The sequence below is a fragment of the Delphinapterus leucas genome, chromosome 6, assembly GCF_059928025.1.
Source record: "Delphinapterus leucas isolate spDelLeu-1000000601 "Yukka" chromosome 6, BTC_Dleu_Yukka2, whole genome shotgun sequence".
Lineage (NCBI taxonomy): Eukaryota > Metazoa > Chordata > Mammalia > Artiodactyla > Monodontidae > Delphinapterus > Delphinapterus leucas.
This window is the reverse complement of record NC_143134.1, coordinates 44,063,307-44,078,138: the sequence shown is the minus strand read 5'-3', so window position 1 is coordinate 44,078,138 and position 14,832 is coordinate 44,063,307. Positions and strand designations below refer to the sequence as shown.

The 14,832-nt window shown below is 56.4% G+C and overlaps 2 protein-coding genes across 13 annotated transcripts; both read left to right on the top strand.

The window, feature by feature from the left end:
* Positions 1–503: 503 nt before the first annotated feature.
* GALT (galactose-1-phosphate uridylyltransferase) lies at positions 504–5,030 on the top strand. 8 transcript variants are annotated; one of them, XM_022551648.3, is made up of 11 exons: positions 504–524; positions 951–1,120; positions 1,378–1,453; positions 1,542–1,590; positions 1,715–1,844; positions 1,996–2,052; positions 2,206–2,328; positions 2,608–2,740; positions 2,843–2,926; positions 3,247–3,401; positions 3,669–5,030. In XM_022551648.3, the coding sequence occupies exons 2-11, from the start codon at positions 1,013–1,015 to the stop codon at positions 3,747–3,749; spliced, it is 996 nt and encodes a 331-aa protein (XP_022407356.1). In that variant the 5' UTR covers positions 504–524; positions 951–1,012; the 3' UTR covers positions 3,750–5,030. The 8 variants fall into 8 exon arrangements, with proteins under 8 accessions (XP_022407356.1, XP_089769209.1, XP_022407351.1 ...); XM_089913083.1 differs by lacking the exon at positions 504–524 and adding an exon at positions 530–548; XM_022551643.2 differs by lacking the exon at positions 504–524 and adding an exon at positions 531–651.
* A 119-nt stretch (positions 5,031–5,149) lies between these two features.
* Positions 5,150–14,751, top strand: IL11RA (interleukin 11 receptor subunit alpha). 5 transcript variants are annotated; one of them, XM_022551638.2, is made up of 13 exons: positions 5,150–5,640; positions 8,689–8,788; positions 9,077–9,137; positions 9,818–9,987; positions 10,125–10,239; positions 10,390–10,422; positions 10,508–10,674; positions 11,695–11,858; positions 12,664–12,805; positions 13,151–13,270; positions 13,389–13,485; positions 13,739–13,821; positions 14,329–14,751. In XM_022551638.2, exons 1-13 carry the CDS (start codon positions 5,497–5,499, stop codon positions 14,343–14,345), a joined length of 1,413 nt encoding a protein of 470 aa, XP_022407346.2. In that variant the 5' UTR covers positions 5,150–5,496; the 3' UTR covers positions 14,346–14,751. The 5 variants fall into 5 exon arrangements, with proteins under 5 accessions (XP_022407346.2, XP_022407347.2, XP_089769205.1 ...); XM_022551639.3 differs by lacking the exon at positions 14,329–14,751 and adding an exon at positions 14,023–14,313; XM_089913079.1 differs by having other exon boundaries at positions 13,389–13,821.
* The last annotated feature ends 81 nt before the right edge of the window (positions 14,752–14,832 follow it).

The following is a 14,832-nucleotide window of genomic DNA, read 5'->3' as shown; positions in this document are numbered from 1 at the left end:
CAAGCCCCACAGCCCCTCACTCCCACCTCCTTGCCTTTCCTTTGCCCGAGCCACCAAGCAGGTGAGTGAGGTGACTGTGGATCCAGAGTTATACCCTGACTTACCCTAGAATGTAAGCTCTGGGAGGGCTGAGTCTATGCCTGACTCGTGCACACAGGGACATCCCTTTGCGCCATGTGGAGCCTAGGGGCCTGGCACGTGGTGGTAGATAGTAAATATTTGCTGAATGAATGACCAAATGAATGACTTTAAGAAAGCAAATAACTCTTGTAAGCATCCTGGAGCAGAGGGATCTGTGGTAAGCAGCTTTCACAGAGGTTCTTCCAGGGTAGTTAGTGGCTTTGGCCCTACAGTGGGATCATCAAAGTCGCCTCCTGTAGCTGTAGGCAGTCCTGAACTCCGCCCCCAGGTGGCCGGGCCGGCCCTCAGACAGTCACGTGCTTGCGGCTGTCCAATCAGCGAGGGCGGGGCGAGGGCGGGGCGAGGGCGGGGCGGAGCCGGGCCGACTAGGCGGTGGGGGCGAGGTGAGCAGGTAGAAGTTACCGAAGGTATCTCCACCCGGTGGCCTCCTGGCGCGCAGGGGAGGGTGTCCTGAGCAGCGCCGGCAGGCGTCGGAGGCGGACGCCATGGCCACAACCTTCCGGGCGAGCGGTAACCGCAGGGCGGCCGGGACTCGCTGGGAAGCAAAGCTGAGCCCTCCCCTTCCTTAGGAAGTTGTCGTCCCTGCCCGCAGGTCGGCGCGCCCACCCGTCCAGGCACGCGCGGCGAAGGGACACGCCGGTGTTGGGGCTGCAGGCTGATTGGCGCTGGGAACGCCCAAGCTCTGGCCTTTAGCTCCTGAGTAGGGTGGGGACAACAGGGTGCATCCGAGCCTGGGCCTGCTGGTGGGTAAGACCCAGGGGAGAAAGGGGCCTAGGGCTTTGTGACTGATCTTGACGGTTTGCCCCCAGAGCATCAGCATATCCGCTACAACCCGCTACAAGATGAGTGGGTGCTGGTGTCAGCGCACCGCATGAAGCGGCCCTGGCAGGGGCAGGTAGAACCCCCGCTTCTGACGACAGTACCCCGCCAAGACCCCCACAACCCTCTGTGTCCGGGGGCCACACGGGCCAATGGAGAAGTAAGTCTTTAGATCCTACATCTGCAGGCTGGGCCCCGGGGGGAGTAGTTCCCCATCCACTGCCCTTAGAGCTTCTCTTCACCCTACAGGGGAGTGGACCCTAGCCCTTCGCCCCACAGGGGAGTGGACCTCTGGGTCATATCCCACCAAGTCTTTTTGACCTCAGAGTGGCCTTCTTCCCGCCTTGTAGCCTTGAAGCCCATCAGATGACTGGTGGTATGGGCCAGCAAATGCTTCTAGCCCATCCTTGTCTGTAGGTGAATCCCCACTATGAAGGCACCTTCCTGTTTGACAATGACTTCCCAGCTCTGCAGCCTGATGCCCCTAGTCCAGGTAAGTTGGATCTAGCTGCTGTTGGGGGGAAGAGGCTGGACCTTGTTGGGGGACTTCTGTTGCAGAGAGTGATACCCCTTTATCTTAGGACCCAGTGATCACCCCCTTTTCCAAGCAGAGGCTGCTCGAGGAGTTTGGTAACTATGAATTTCCACTCTTACACCCTTCAACCCGAGGCCTGGACTGAGCACTGGGATTGGGCCCTGCCCCCAGCTCAACGAGCCCTGTATCTCTGTTATCTCTCCCTCCTTTACCACCTAGTAAGGTTATGTGCTTCCACCCCTGGTCGGATGTGACACTGCCACTCATGTCAGTCCCTGAGATCCGAGCTGTCGTTGATGCATGGGCCTCAGTCACAGAGGAGCTGGGTGCCCAGTACCCTTGGGTGCAGGTCTGTGAGGTCGCCCCCTCCCCTAGATGGGCAGGGAGGGGGTGGTGCAGTTTGGTTTTGGGAAGTGGCATTTTTATTTCCACAGGTTGTGTTTCGGAGGGGTTGACTTGCTGTCCTTTTGGCTATAAAGCTCCCTACCCCTACTTCATAGATCTTTGAAAACAAAGGAGCCATGATGGGCTGTTCCAACCCCCATCCCCACTGCCAGGTATGTGTGTCAGGGGCTTCAGTGGATATCTGGACTGAGTCCAAGACAGTGTGGGGTGGGGAACTGGAGTAAGGGAAAACAGAGGAAGTATGCTAGTGATGTGGAGGCTTGGAGGTGAGGGATACTGTCTGCTCTTCTCCTCCCCCTTGACAGGTGTGGGCCAGCAGTTTCCTGCCAGATGTTGCCCAGCGTGAGGAGCGATCTCAGCGGACCTATCAGAGTCAGCACGGAGAGCCCCTGCTAATGGAGTATGGCCACCAAGAGCTGCTCAGGAAGGTGGGAGAAAGCTGGATCTTGTGTCCCCAGGAAGCCCGTAACCTCACCCCAAAAAGGAGAGGTGTGTGAAGGAGGAGGGTAGAAGGGAAGTAGCAGAGAGACTTGCTAGGAGGACATAGCAGTAAGCTAAAGGAAAGGTGATGATGGCTTAGACTAGGGTGGTAGTGGTGGAGTGGTGAGAAACCATCGGTTTCTGGGTACGTCTTCTCCTTCCCTTGCCTATTTGCTGACCCCCCTCACACCCACCTTGATGACCTCATCTCCATTTGGTCGGCCTAGGACCGTCTGGTCCTAACCAGTGAGCACTGGTTAGTGCTGGTCCCCTTCTGGGCAGTGTGGCCCTTCCAGACACTACTGCTGCCCCGTCGGCATGTGCGGCGGCTGCCTGAGCTGACCCCGGCTGAGCGTGACGGTGAGTCTCCCAGGTGGGACCCTGGGGCCAGGCTTTGGATGCGGATGGTTCTGGTGGGGCCAGCATCTGGGCCCCAGACTGAGAGTCAGGCTCTGATTCCAGATCTAGCCTACATCATGAAGAAGCTCTTGACCAAGTATGACAACCTATTTGAGACATCCTTTCCCTACTCCATGGGCTGGCATGGTGAGGCTTTTTGAGTACCCATATCTAACCCCAACACCATTTCTGGGCTCCTGGGTCCCAGCTTAGTGGACTGCAACTCCCAGCAGGCCTTGGAACACTTGCTGGGGAAGTGTTCAGGGCAGGGATGCTGGGACTGAGAGTGGAGAAGTGAACGTGGTGAAACTATGTCTCCCAGTGGGCTTTCCAATGCCTTGTCTCCTCTCTGGCAGGGAATGCTGGAAGATGTAGTTTTCAGGTACCTGCTATGGTCTGGGGGTAAGAGCTAGGCTGAAGAACTAAGAAAGGACCCTTCCCAACTATCTCTGCCTTCTTCCCACCAGGGGCTCCTATGGGATCAGAGGCTGGAGCCAACTGGGACCATTGGCAGCTACATGCTCATTATTATCCTCCACTCCTGCGTTCTGCCACAGTCCGGAAATTCATGGTTGGCTATGAAATGCTTGCCCAGGCCCAGAGAGACCTCACCCCTGAGCAGGTCTGGACTTGGAGCACCCTGGGTCCTTGGGTCCCCTTTTCCCTCCTATTTCCTCAAGGGATCCCAACAATCATGACCCTGAGAATCCCCACAACCTGGGTATTTCTAGGGACTCAGGAGCTGACTCCTTCATCCTCTGGCTATTCCAGTGGTCGTTCTCACCAGCCTCCCCACCCTGCATGCTCTCCCCCAGTGTCTAGCGTCTCCTAGCACTCACCAATCTGGGCAGCCCTTACCCTCTCTGATTATCCGCTTTCCCCCTTCCAGGCTGCAGAGAGACTAAGGGCGCTTCCTGAGGTTCATTACCGCCTGGGGCAGAAGGACAGGGAGACAGCAGCCATCGCCTGACCACACTGACCACAGGGCCTTCTGCCTGAGGGAACTAGGGCCTAGGGTTTGGGCAGATGTGGGATCAATAAAACTGTGCTTCTCAAACTTTAATCACATATTCTAACACCAGAGGAGTGTGAACTCTGATCCTTGGGGGTCTGGGGTTAAAGGCCGAAGGCGTAGCTCCAGCCACAACTTTTCTTTGCCAACAGATGTGCAAAAACTTAAGGGCACAACCTCCCCACCTCTTTGCCCCAAATCTCTGAACAAAATTAATACTCGTGTCATGTCTGGCTTTTACTCCTAGAGTAACAAAGGCATCCCAGTTTAAAATGGTTTTAGAAACCTTTGTTCTTGTCTTTGGCTGAGGCTTTGGGAAGGCCAGAGTCCCCTTTACTACCATCCCTAGGGTGTCAGCTCACCAAGCTTGGGACTGAAGGTTTGGTTGGAGTGGGTGAGCAGGATCCTTGTCCCATTGGTCAGTGGCTAGACCCTAGGCTCCTGGCCAGAACCCTGGCTTTGTGAGTGGCTGCAGCTTGGCTCTGCTCCAGCCCACAGAGGCTGAAGGGGCGGGTAGGGAACGTGTACGTGGCTTTGTGTCCTTGGCCTTTCCAGACTCCCACGTGCAGCGTGTATGCACGGGCTCTGTACACCTCTGTTGCCCCTGTGCCCCAATCATTGCACAGGGCAGAAGACAGCTCTGGCAGGGAAGGGGTGCCAGAGTTAGGAGCCTCAGGGCCATGGTAGGAGGGGATGGTTTTTGGAGTGACCCTGGGTCTACCCCCTCCCCTCTGGAGCTGTTTCCCTGGCAAGACTGTAACTGTGGGAATAACAAGTCATACAACCCAGGAGACATGATGCCACCTAGGGTCCTCCAAACTTTTAGGTGAGGACAGGAGCTTGTGAGTAATGCGGGAATGGCCAGAACACTTTTTGTCTCCATTCTTCTCAAGGGAATTGAGTCTCTGGGAGGGGAAATCACACAAGGCTGGACAGTGATGATCTGACCCAGGAGAACCTTGGCTGCCTGCCTTCCGGTCCAGGATTCTTTCTTCCTAGAGACCCTGGAGGGGAAGGGTCAACTTGGAGTGTTACCCTGGTTTGGAAGAAGCTCAGACAAATGTACACATTTCCCTTGAGCCCCCATTGGCTGGGGAGTGGAACCCTGGATGGGAGACATACATAGCTACACACACACACACACACACACACACACACACACACACACACACACACACACACACACACACACACACACACACACACACACACACACACACACACACACACACACAAAAACACACACACACACACACACACACACACACACACACACACACATACCTGATCCTACACCTTTTATTTGCCTGCATTTTGGAATCACCTGGGGAGTTTTAAACAGTACTGATTTAATTGGAGTGTGGCTTGAGAGTTTTAAAACCACAGTGTCCAGCGACGTTTGAGACCCACTGCCTTACAACCAGGCCACCTCCTTATCTGGAGTCAGGGGCACCTTCAGCTTCTCGGGTCACCTGACCAGTAGCTCCTAAGCCACTGAACTTGAGGCTTTGTTTGAGGACAGCTGGGGGGTGGATGGGGCGGGGCCTGAGAGCTCTGGTCCTGCTGTCCCAGGAGGAGAGGCTTTCAGGCCAGAACCCAGGAACCCGGCTCTAGACTCTGTCCCCGGCAGCCTCCTCAGTCCCGGACGGGACAGGAAGTGTCCGGCAGAGGTGGGTGTGGGGATGATTGGCAGTTGGAGGCTCCAATGGGTCGAGCCCCCACTATTTCACCCCTCTCCTTACATTGGTGCCTGGGCGGAGCCGCCCCACGGCGTGCCCCAGGGCGGCAGGGAGTAGAGGCCGGGGCAGAGGGTGAGGACGGAGGGCGCTGGCGGCGGCGGCCGCAGAAGGTGAGGCCTGATGGGGCCGCGGGTGAGCTCGAGGGAGCCTTGCCAGGAGAGGGCGGGGCCAGGGGGTGTGGGATTTGAAGGGCCCGGAGTGACTGACGGAATGTCAGTGCGTGCGTGTGTGTGTGTGTGTGTGTGTGTGTGTGTGTGAGAGAGAGAGAGAGAGACTGCAAGGCTGTGTGTGACGCTGTCAGTGTGCGAAACTTCGCAAGTGTCGCTTGGTGAAACTGTCAGCTAGTGTGACTGCGGGTGTCGCTGTGCGAGGCTGAGTCTGCATGTGGCTGTGCCTGTGTGGGATTATGTGTGTGTGTCAGTGTGCAGTTTGCGGGCAGAGGCCGGGTCGTGCGTTTGTGTGTGTGTGAGATGGCCTGTGACCACATCAGCGAATGTGTTTTGGGAAGGTCTCTGCGGAGTTTGAGACTGTGTCTGACAGTGTGAGAGTGGATGGCTGGGTTTGCGTGTGCCAGTGTGTGACTTCAGCATGGCAGAGGAGGAATGAGACTTGCACTCGGCGTGTGTCCTGTGTCCTGTTAGACTGTGGAGAAGTGGAGCTGGGTTTGCATTTTGGGGACCCACTTCAGTAGCCAATGGGACTGACCTTTCTACTTAGTGGCCAGGGTAAGCAGACCATCCCCAGCACACTTGGCTCTCCCTCCTTCTTTTAGTGCTTGAGAATCCTTGTCACTGGTCCAGTGCTCCTTATTTTCTGTCTCCCTGTCTGACTCAGTTTCCTTATATATCTTTTTCTCTCTCTACTACTGTCTTCCTAGAGCTAGTGCTCTGTGTGTCTTCACACTTTCGTCTCCCCAGGTATCTCTGTGTATCTGCTTTTTAGTCCTGCCTCTCATGTTCTCTGCATCTCTGTCTCTCTCTGTGCCCCTGTGCCTGACTCCCCTGTTCACCTTTGTCTCTTTGGCTACCTGGGGGCCTGAAATGGTGATGAGATGGGGGATCTGCCGTGCTAAGAGCTCCCTGGAAGAGGGGGCTTACACTATGATGAGGAGTTGCTTTTAGAGAGTGCTGTGACCCCCCATCCCAGGGCGGAGTGCTAAGTGTGTGTGTTTGGCTGTGCAAGGAAGAGGGAGATGTGTGTCTGTGTGTGTGTCTGGGTATGTGTAAATGTTTAAGTGTCTGAGCCTGGGTGAGGATGTCTGAGTGTATCGGTGTAACTGTGAGTGGCTGTGTCTGAGAGTGTGTGTCTGAGGGTAAGTGTGGGTCTTGTGTATCTGGCACCAAGGGACCAAAGGCATTTCCTGGTGCTGGGGCCTGAAGAGTAGCGGGGGAGGTGAGAAATGGCTGGAACGTCCAGGGGAGGGGGAAACTGGACTCTTTGGCTTTTCTTTATATCCCCCAACATGGGGCCCTCTTCCCCTTAAAATACAGACAGCTGTGCCCTAAGGAAATATTTGCTGGGGAGTGAAAAGAGTGGGAGCACGAGTATGTGTCTGCTTTTTGATTTGACTGTGTCCGCGTGTTCAAGGGAGTATCTCTGTTGACTGTGCCTGGGGAGTCCACGCGTGAATGTGCCTGTGTTCTGCTGTGTGAAAACACAGGAACCTCTTGCTGACAGGGACACAGCAGCTCTCCTTTCCCTCTTGCTGTGCCTGGCTCTGCCTGTGGCTTCCTTTCCAGACTCGGGGGAGGCCTCTTCCCTTCCCAGGGCCTTGGGTGGGAGGGGGTGGGAGAGTAGGAGGGAGGAGAAAGGAGAGAGGAGGGGGCCTGGCTAGGGGCGGCTAAGCTCCATGGCCCAGAGGGGCGGGGGCAGGGAATGGGAAGGAGGGGACGATTCTGGGGTCCCAGAACTGAGTAGAGCTGAGACGGGTGCTGTAGCTGGTGGGAGGAAGTCCTGGAGGCCATGGACACTCAACCACTGGAATCATCGAGGTAGGGCAGGGCTGAGCAGGGTAAATGCGGCCGGGGGGCCGGGGTGAGCCACTAGACACACTCAGACAGACACGCGGAGGTCGCTGCTCAGCTCTACCTGGGAGGGATTTGGGTTCTCCCTCTTCTGGAGCCCTCGCCCAGGGCCCTTTGCCCATCTGCGCCTTCTCCCACCCCCCACTTCCCTCTTCCCCACTGCGTTCCTCATCCTGCTTTCTCCCATCCAGGATTCCCTCTCTCCTAGCACCTCCATCCCCCGTACACACATGGTTGGTTACCTTTTTGGCCTCTCTGAGATCCTGCTGCCCCAGCCCAGCCCTCACCTCGTTGAGCTCTCACTGCCTCCCAGTCCTGATCTCTGAGCATCTCTTTGTCCTGTGGCCTCCGCCCCAGCCTCCTGTTCCTGCAGCCTCCCAGCTTCTCTCAGCCTCCTCTCCTGTCCCGCCACCCTGTCTCCATCTTCTGGCTCCTCGCCCACCCCCAGCCTCTGGCAGCAGTCAGGGCATCTGGATCTGCTTAACTCCGCAGCCTCAGCCTGCACCCTAGCCCCATCCGGCCTCACAGGCTCAAGACCAGCAAGATTCCAGAGTCAGGCCCAGATGAGCGGCGCAGAGCAAGGAGCCAGGCCCAGGCGAGAAGAGGCTTGGCAGCCAGAGCAGGGCTAGGCCTCATGGCAGGGGTACAGGGTGGGCTCAGACCCACCATGACAGTCCCACCCCAGGGTGATGAGGGCTGCCTCAGGTCAGTCAGAGGCAACGACTATCCCTGGGCCAGGTGGGATGGACACGGAATTCCCAACAGCTGGATTGGAGGAGTTAATGGGAGTGACTGAACCGGTGCCAACACTTGGTGCCAGGGGTGGGTGCCAAGGGTGGTGCGGGGGGCGGTGCTGGCACAGTCTGTCGCCTCCAGCTTTTGTTCTGGGCCCTAAGCCCACGACTGAGAAGGGGGGGTGTGAGGGTGTGTGTGCGTGCGTGTGTGTGTACTCACAGCGCTGGGCGTATGGTGGAAAGGGGACCTTACATCAGAGCCCCCAGTGATGTCTGATGTCCTTACCCCACTGGGCACCTGGTTTCCTCCTAGAAAGCCTCAGTCTGGAAGAGGAGGAGGCAGACTTTAGCCTCCCATCTTGGGAATGGGGGATCGCTGACCTTGCGTCTCTCCCCACAGATGAGCAGCAGCTGTTCAGGGCTGAGCAGGGTCCTGGTGGCCGTGGCTACAGCCCTGGTGTCTGCCTCCTGTCCCTGCCCCCAGGCCTGGGGCCCCCCAGGTGAGAAAAACTCTGCTCTATGACCCAACTCTGACCTGTGACTTGCCACTATCACCGTGGCCCCTCTCATGCCTAACCTGTCATCCTCCCAGCCCCTGAAATCCAATCTGGCAACATCTCTCTACCCTGCTCTCTGACCTCTGTCTCCAGATTATAACATGATGTTTTGACCCCATGACCCCACTCAGGTCTTAAAAGTCCACCCCTTATCCTGTCACTGTCACAAAGTGTGGGGTGGGGTGGGAGAGAGGGAAAGGAAGAGCCTCTGCTCAGAAGTGCCTTCAACAGGGGTCCAGTATGGGCAGCCTGGCAGGGCCATGACGCTGTGTTGCCCTGGAGTGACTGCTGGGTAAGTGCTCCACCAGCCTGCTGGGCTGACAGGACCCTTTCACGACCCATTTCTTGACCTTGCCCAGTCCTCACACCCCTCCCATCCTTGCCCCTGTATCTGTAATCCTCACCTCTTTGTCTGTCTTAACCCTCAAACCATCCTTATTCAACAGAACATTCAACCAACATGTATTGAGCACCTGCTAAGTGCCTGGTCTATTCTAGGCCCTGGGATGCAGCAGTGCACAAGCCAGGCAAGATGCCAGGTAGTAATACCTGCAGGGCAGAAAATCAAAAGAGAGTGAGGTGGAAGAGGGTAACTGAGTGACCACTTTTTATTGGTAATAAGGGAAGGCCTCTCGGAGGAGGTGACATTGAAGCTGATTTCTGAAGGTTGGGGTATAAGCAAGCATTCCTGACAGAGAGAACAGCTAGTGCAAAGCCCTGAGGTTGGAGTGAGCTCCGCACTCTTGAACCAAAAGAGGCACAACCTGACTGGAGTGCAGTGGGGGAGGGGGAGACAGGAAGCTGATGAAGAAGGAAAGGAAGGCAAGGGCTAGATCACCAGGGGCTTTGTAAGCCAGCAAAAGGAGTTTGAGCTTTACTGCAAGCACTGAGAAGCCAATGGAGAGCTGTGACATGGTCGGACTCATAGTTTAAGTCTTCCCTCTATCTGTCATCATCTCATCTCACCCCCAGGGCCCCGGTGTCCTGGTTTCGGGACCGGGAGACAAGGCTGCTCCAGGGACCTGACTCTGGTCTAGGGCACGAACTGGTCCTGGCCCGGGCAGAAAGCACTGACGAGGGCACCTATATCTGCCGGACCCTGGATGGTGCACTTGGGGGCATGGTGACCCTGCAGCTGGGCTGTGAGTTGGGGAGGGAGTGTTGGCGGTAGCAGTGATGAGACATGGGGCTCCTGGGGGAATCCAGGCCCCGAGTAAGCCCTCTGGGATGGGTAGGGGCTGGGAACTTCTCGGTCTCCAGCTGCACCCTCTGCCTCTAGACCCCCCAGTCCGCCCTGTTGTCTCCTGCCACGCAGCTGACTATGAGAACTTCTCCTGCACTTGGAGTCCCAGCCAGGTTAGCGGTTTACCCACCCGCTACCTCACCTCCTACAGGTGTGTGCACGATCGGTGTGTATACCTATATGTTTGGGTGTTTAGCAAAACGTGGGTATGGGAGGTAGGTAAGGAGGTCCTAAGGAAGGCCTGAGAGAGAAGGAGGACCCTCCTTTCCTTCCTGACCTCAGATGGCCTCCTCCCTGCCAGGAAGAAGACGGTACCAGGAGCCGATGGCCAAAGGTAGGACATGAGGGGGAAGCTGGGGGCTCTAGCTGGGTACCACAGTGAGCATTTCCAAAGCTCAAGACCACATCCTCTCTCCTAGGATGAGTCCATCCACAGGGCCCTGGCCATGCCCACAGGACCCCCCAGGGGCTGCCCGCTGTGTGGTCCATGGGGCAGAGTTCTGGAGCCAGTACCGGATCAATGTGACTGAAGTGAACCCCCTGGGGGCCAGCACACGCCTACTGGATGTGAGCTTGCAGAGCATCTGTGAGTACCCACTCCTAGAGCTCTCCCCAAATCCCTACCACAGAGACCCCAAACGGACCCCAGAGTACAGGTGCCCCCCAAATTCAGAACTCTCCTCCCCTGAGCTCCCACATAGCTCCCTCCCAACATAGACCCATTTCGGCACACAGATGGCCCCCATGGAGACTAAGAACCCAGGGAGATCAGAGCCCAGGAGGCAGGCTTACATCAGCTTCTAGAGACTGCTGCCACTACCCCCTTCCCTACTAGTCCTTCCTGGCTGCCTAGCCCCAGTGCTGCCTCTCTGCTTCTAGGCCTTGTGCTGAAGGCACTTCTATCTCATGTCCTCCCTGCCCAGTGGAAGCGGGTCACCAAAGCTCTGGCTGGAATTTGGGCCAACTCATCTTCCTTGGATGGAAAGCAGAATCACTCTTTTTTTAAAAAATTTATTTATTTTATTTATTGATTTTTGGCTGCATTGGGTCTTCGTTGCTGCACGCGGGCTTTCTCTAGTTGTGGCGAGCGGGGGCTACTCTTCCATTGCGGTGCGTGGGCTTCTCATTGCGGTGGCTTCTCTTGTAGCGGAGCATGGGCTCTAGGCGCGCGGGCTTCAGTAGTTGTGGCACGTGGGCTCAGTAGTTATGGCTCGTGGGCTCTAGAGCGCAGGCTCAGTAGTTGTGGCGCACGGGCTTAGTTGCTCCGTGGCATGTGGGATCTTCCCAGACCAGGGCTCGAACCCGTGTCCCCTGCACTGGCAGGCGGATTCTTAACCACTGAGCCACCAGGGAAGTCCCAGAATCACTCTTTAACTCACTCAACAAACATTTCAAAAATCTGTCCTCAGATCTTAGCTTACTTTATAATAGGGATGACAGATAGATCCTGTGCCTAATGGATGATCAAGCTTAAGATTTCCCCAACCTCCTTGGAAGTGCCTCCCCTCAGGGACCTTTAGGCACACACCCATCTTCCCTTGGGAGGTGGTGGGGAAGGGATGAGTACCTGTCTTGTGCCCTGAATTTGTGTCTCCACTGCCCCCAGTGCGCCCTGATCCACCCCAGGGGCTGCGGGTAGAGTCAGTACCTGGCTATCCTCGCCGCCTGCGTGCCAGCTGGACGTACCCTGCCTCCTGGCCCCGCCAGCCCCACTTCCTGCTCAAGTTCCGGCTGCAGTACCGTCCAGCACAGCATCCAGCCTGGTCCACGGTGAGGCCCTTGGAGTGCGTGCCAATCTAGGGCTGTGGGTCCTGTTTCTAGTTTCATGTTCCTGGGTGTTCTGCGTGACCAGATCTGGCAGGTCACTGACGCCCCGTGGCCTTCCCCTACAGCGTACTCTCCGTGGGCCAGGCCTTGTGCTGGGTGCTGGGGTTGTAGCAGAGACTGAGGGACCGAGCCTCTGCCCTGCAGGGCTGTAACTGATCTCAGCCCATCTGTGGGAAGACAGCAGTGATTTTTTAAAAATAACTTTCCTAGGAAAAGGAGTGCCTTTCAGCCAGAGGCACAGCCGCATACAAACACTCATATACTCAGATGTGGATAGAGGTGAAGTCCCACATCTGGAGATGGCAAAGATTGGCCAGCATCAGGCCTGGGGAGCTGCTGCCTCAGACAATAGCCAATATTTATTGAACACCATCTGTCTGCCAGGAACTGTGCTACACATTTTACATGTATTATCTCATTTAGGTGTATTCACCTCTATTTTACAAATGAAGAAACTGAGGCACAGAGAGAGGTCCAAGGTCACTCAGTAAGTGGTACAGCAAAGATTTGAACCCAGGCAGTCTGAAGTCACAGCCTGTCTACGAAACCACTGTGCACTTTTGTCTTCTGAACACTAGGTGTAGACCTGACACCACCAGCCACCCTACGTGAGGCCTAGACGGCTGCATCAGGCTGACAGGGACAGGACTGGGAGGAAGGGGTGCTCTTTGCAGACTGGCTCTGGGGGGCAGATAGGCTGAGTGCTTATAACCTGGATAACGTGCCGACGAACCATCTGCACTGCCAGGTGGAACCGGCTGGATTGGAGGAGGTGATCACGGACGCTGTGGCTGGGCTGCCCCATGCCGTGCGGGTCAGTGCCCGGGACTTTCTGGACGCAGGCACCTGGAGCGCCTGGAGCCCCGAGGCCTGGGGTACTCCGAGCACCGGTGAGAGACAGAGCCTAGGGAAAGGGCAGAGGCCCCGCTGCCGAGCATCTATCGGCGGAACTGCAGGCGCTACGAGGCGGCGTGGCAATTGCGGCCCCAGGCTTCACCTGTAGCTGCCTGCAGCCCCGCCCTAGCTTAAACCCTGCTCCAGATTAAACCCCGCCCCTCAGCCTCCGCCCTTCAGCCTCCACCCCTGCTTACATCCCCAGAAGCTGGCTCTGCCCTTTCCAGCTCCGCCTCCGAGGCACCCCTGTGTCCAACCCTGGCCCTGGCCTCGCCTGGCGGGCCCTGGCCTCCGCCCCGACCCCGCGTGGATAGTTCTCCTCAGGTCTCGTCTCCCTCCAGGACCCCTACCGAAGGAGATACCAGCTGGGGGCCAGCAACACGCGCAGCCAGAGGAAGAACCTCAGGCGGTTAGCCCTGCTCCCCCAAGACCGTCCCTCCTACCAGACCCGCGGCCACTTGGTGAGCTTGGGCAGATGGACAAAGGTGGTAGAGGATGGGAAAGCCCCAGAGAGAAGCGGGCACCGAGTTTGGTCAGGCAGGCTTGCTCTCACAGCTGGCACGTGACCCTCCCCCTCAGACCACAGAGACGCCCTGGAGCAGGTGGCTATGCTGGCATCTTTGGGAATATTCTCTTTCTTGGGACTGGTGGCTGGGGCCCTGGCACTGGGGCTCTGGTAAGTGATTGCCATTGGCCTCTCATCCTCTGATCCCACACAGGGGCTCTGATACCCATAGACCACACCCGTTCCCACCCCTCATGACTTTGCACTGAACGTGTCTGATTCTGGAACCATTCCTCCTCCTTCTCCCACCCCCAACTTCATGATTCTCACCCTTTCCTCTCTTGACCCTTTACTAACAAACCTTTTTGGAAGAGACTGAGATGCCCCACATTGTCAGGGAGACAGCTTCCTTTTTGTGCTCCAGGCTGAGGTTGAGACCATGTGAGAAGGATGGACCCCAAAAGTCTGGGTTCTTGGCCCCGATGATTCCGGTGGACAAGCTTCCAGGTGAGTATGACCTCTGGGAGGTTTGGACTTGGAGATGTGTGCCCTCATTTTGAGTGTCTGGTTTATGAGCCAGGTGCCTTAGTCATAAGGGTTTTGGGAATCAGAGTTGGGTCTCCTCATTCTTGTAACTTCTGGACTCAGGGATGGGCCTTTCGTTCTTGAGTCCCGGGCTCAGAGTTGGGTCTCTTCTGTCTCTTGCAGGATACTGGGGCTCCTAGATGGATTCCCTCCTCATTTTCAGGGTATTATTAGGCTCAGAGCTGGATATCCATCCTTATTCTTGGGATGTCTGGATCAGAGCTGGATCCCCTGCCTTATTCTTGACGTGCCTGGGCCCAGAGCTAGGTCCACTCCCTCATCTTCAGGGTATTGGGGCTTACACAGAGGTGGGCTCCCCTATTCATTTTTGGAGTGTTGGGTTCAGAGCTGGGTCTCCTCCCTCATTCTCAGGGAATCTGGGACAAGATCCAGTCCTACTATCTCCCTTGATTTTCCTCCTTCTTCTAGGAGTCCCAAACCTGTAGAGGATCTTGGAAGGCTTCAGCTGATTCCACCTATAACTCTGTCTTGCTGGTGTGGATGGACAGACAGGTGGAACCCAGGCAGGACAGCAGATCCCCACGGAGTGGGGTTCTCAGCTGGAAATTGTTTGGAGCTCATTTCTATGAGACTCTGTGTTCCCAACTTGCCAGCTGAAAGGCGCCTGGACCTCTGGCTTCATCTCAGAGTTGGCAGTCCACCTGAGGAATGTGTGTAGATGTGTATGTCTGTGTCCGTGTGTGTCCACGTGTATGTGAGGCAGGGAACATGTGTTCTCTGCATGTATGTATATAGGTACCTGGGGAGTGTGTGTGGGTCCTTGGCTCTCGGCCTTGCCCCTGGCGGGGGTTGTGAAAGTGTGAATAAAGAGAATGAGGAGGTTCTTCTGTTTATTGACATGTCTCACAGCTCCGGATTCGGGACTCACAGGAGAATACACAGAACTTGGAGACCACAGTCAGAGACTACTGG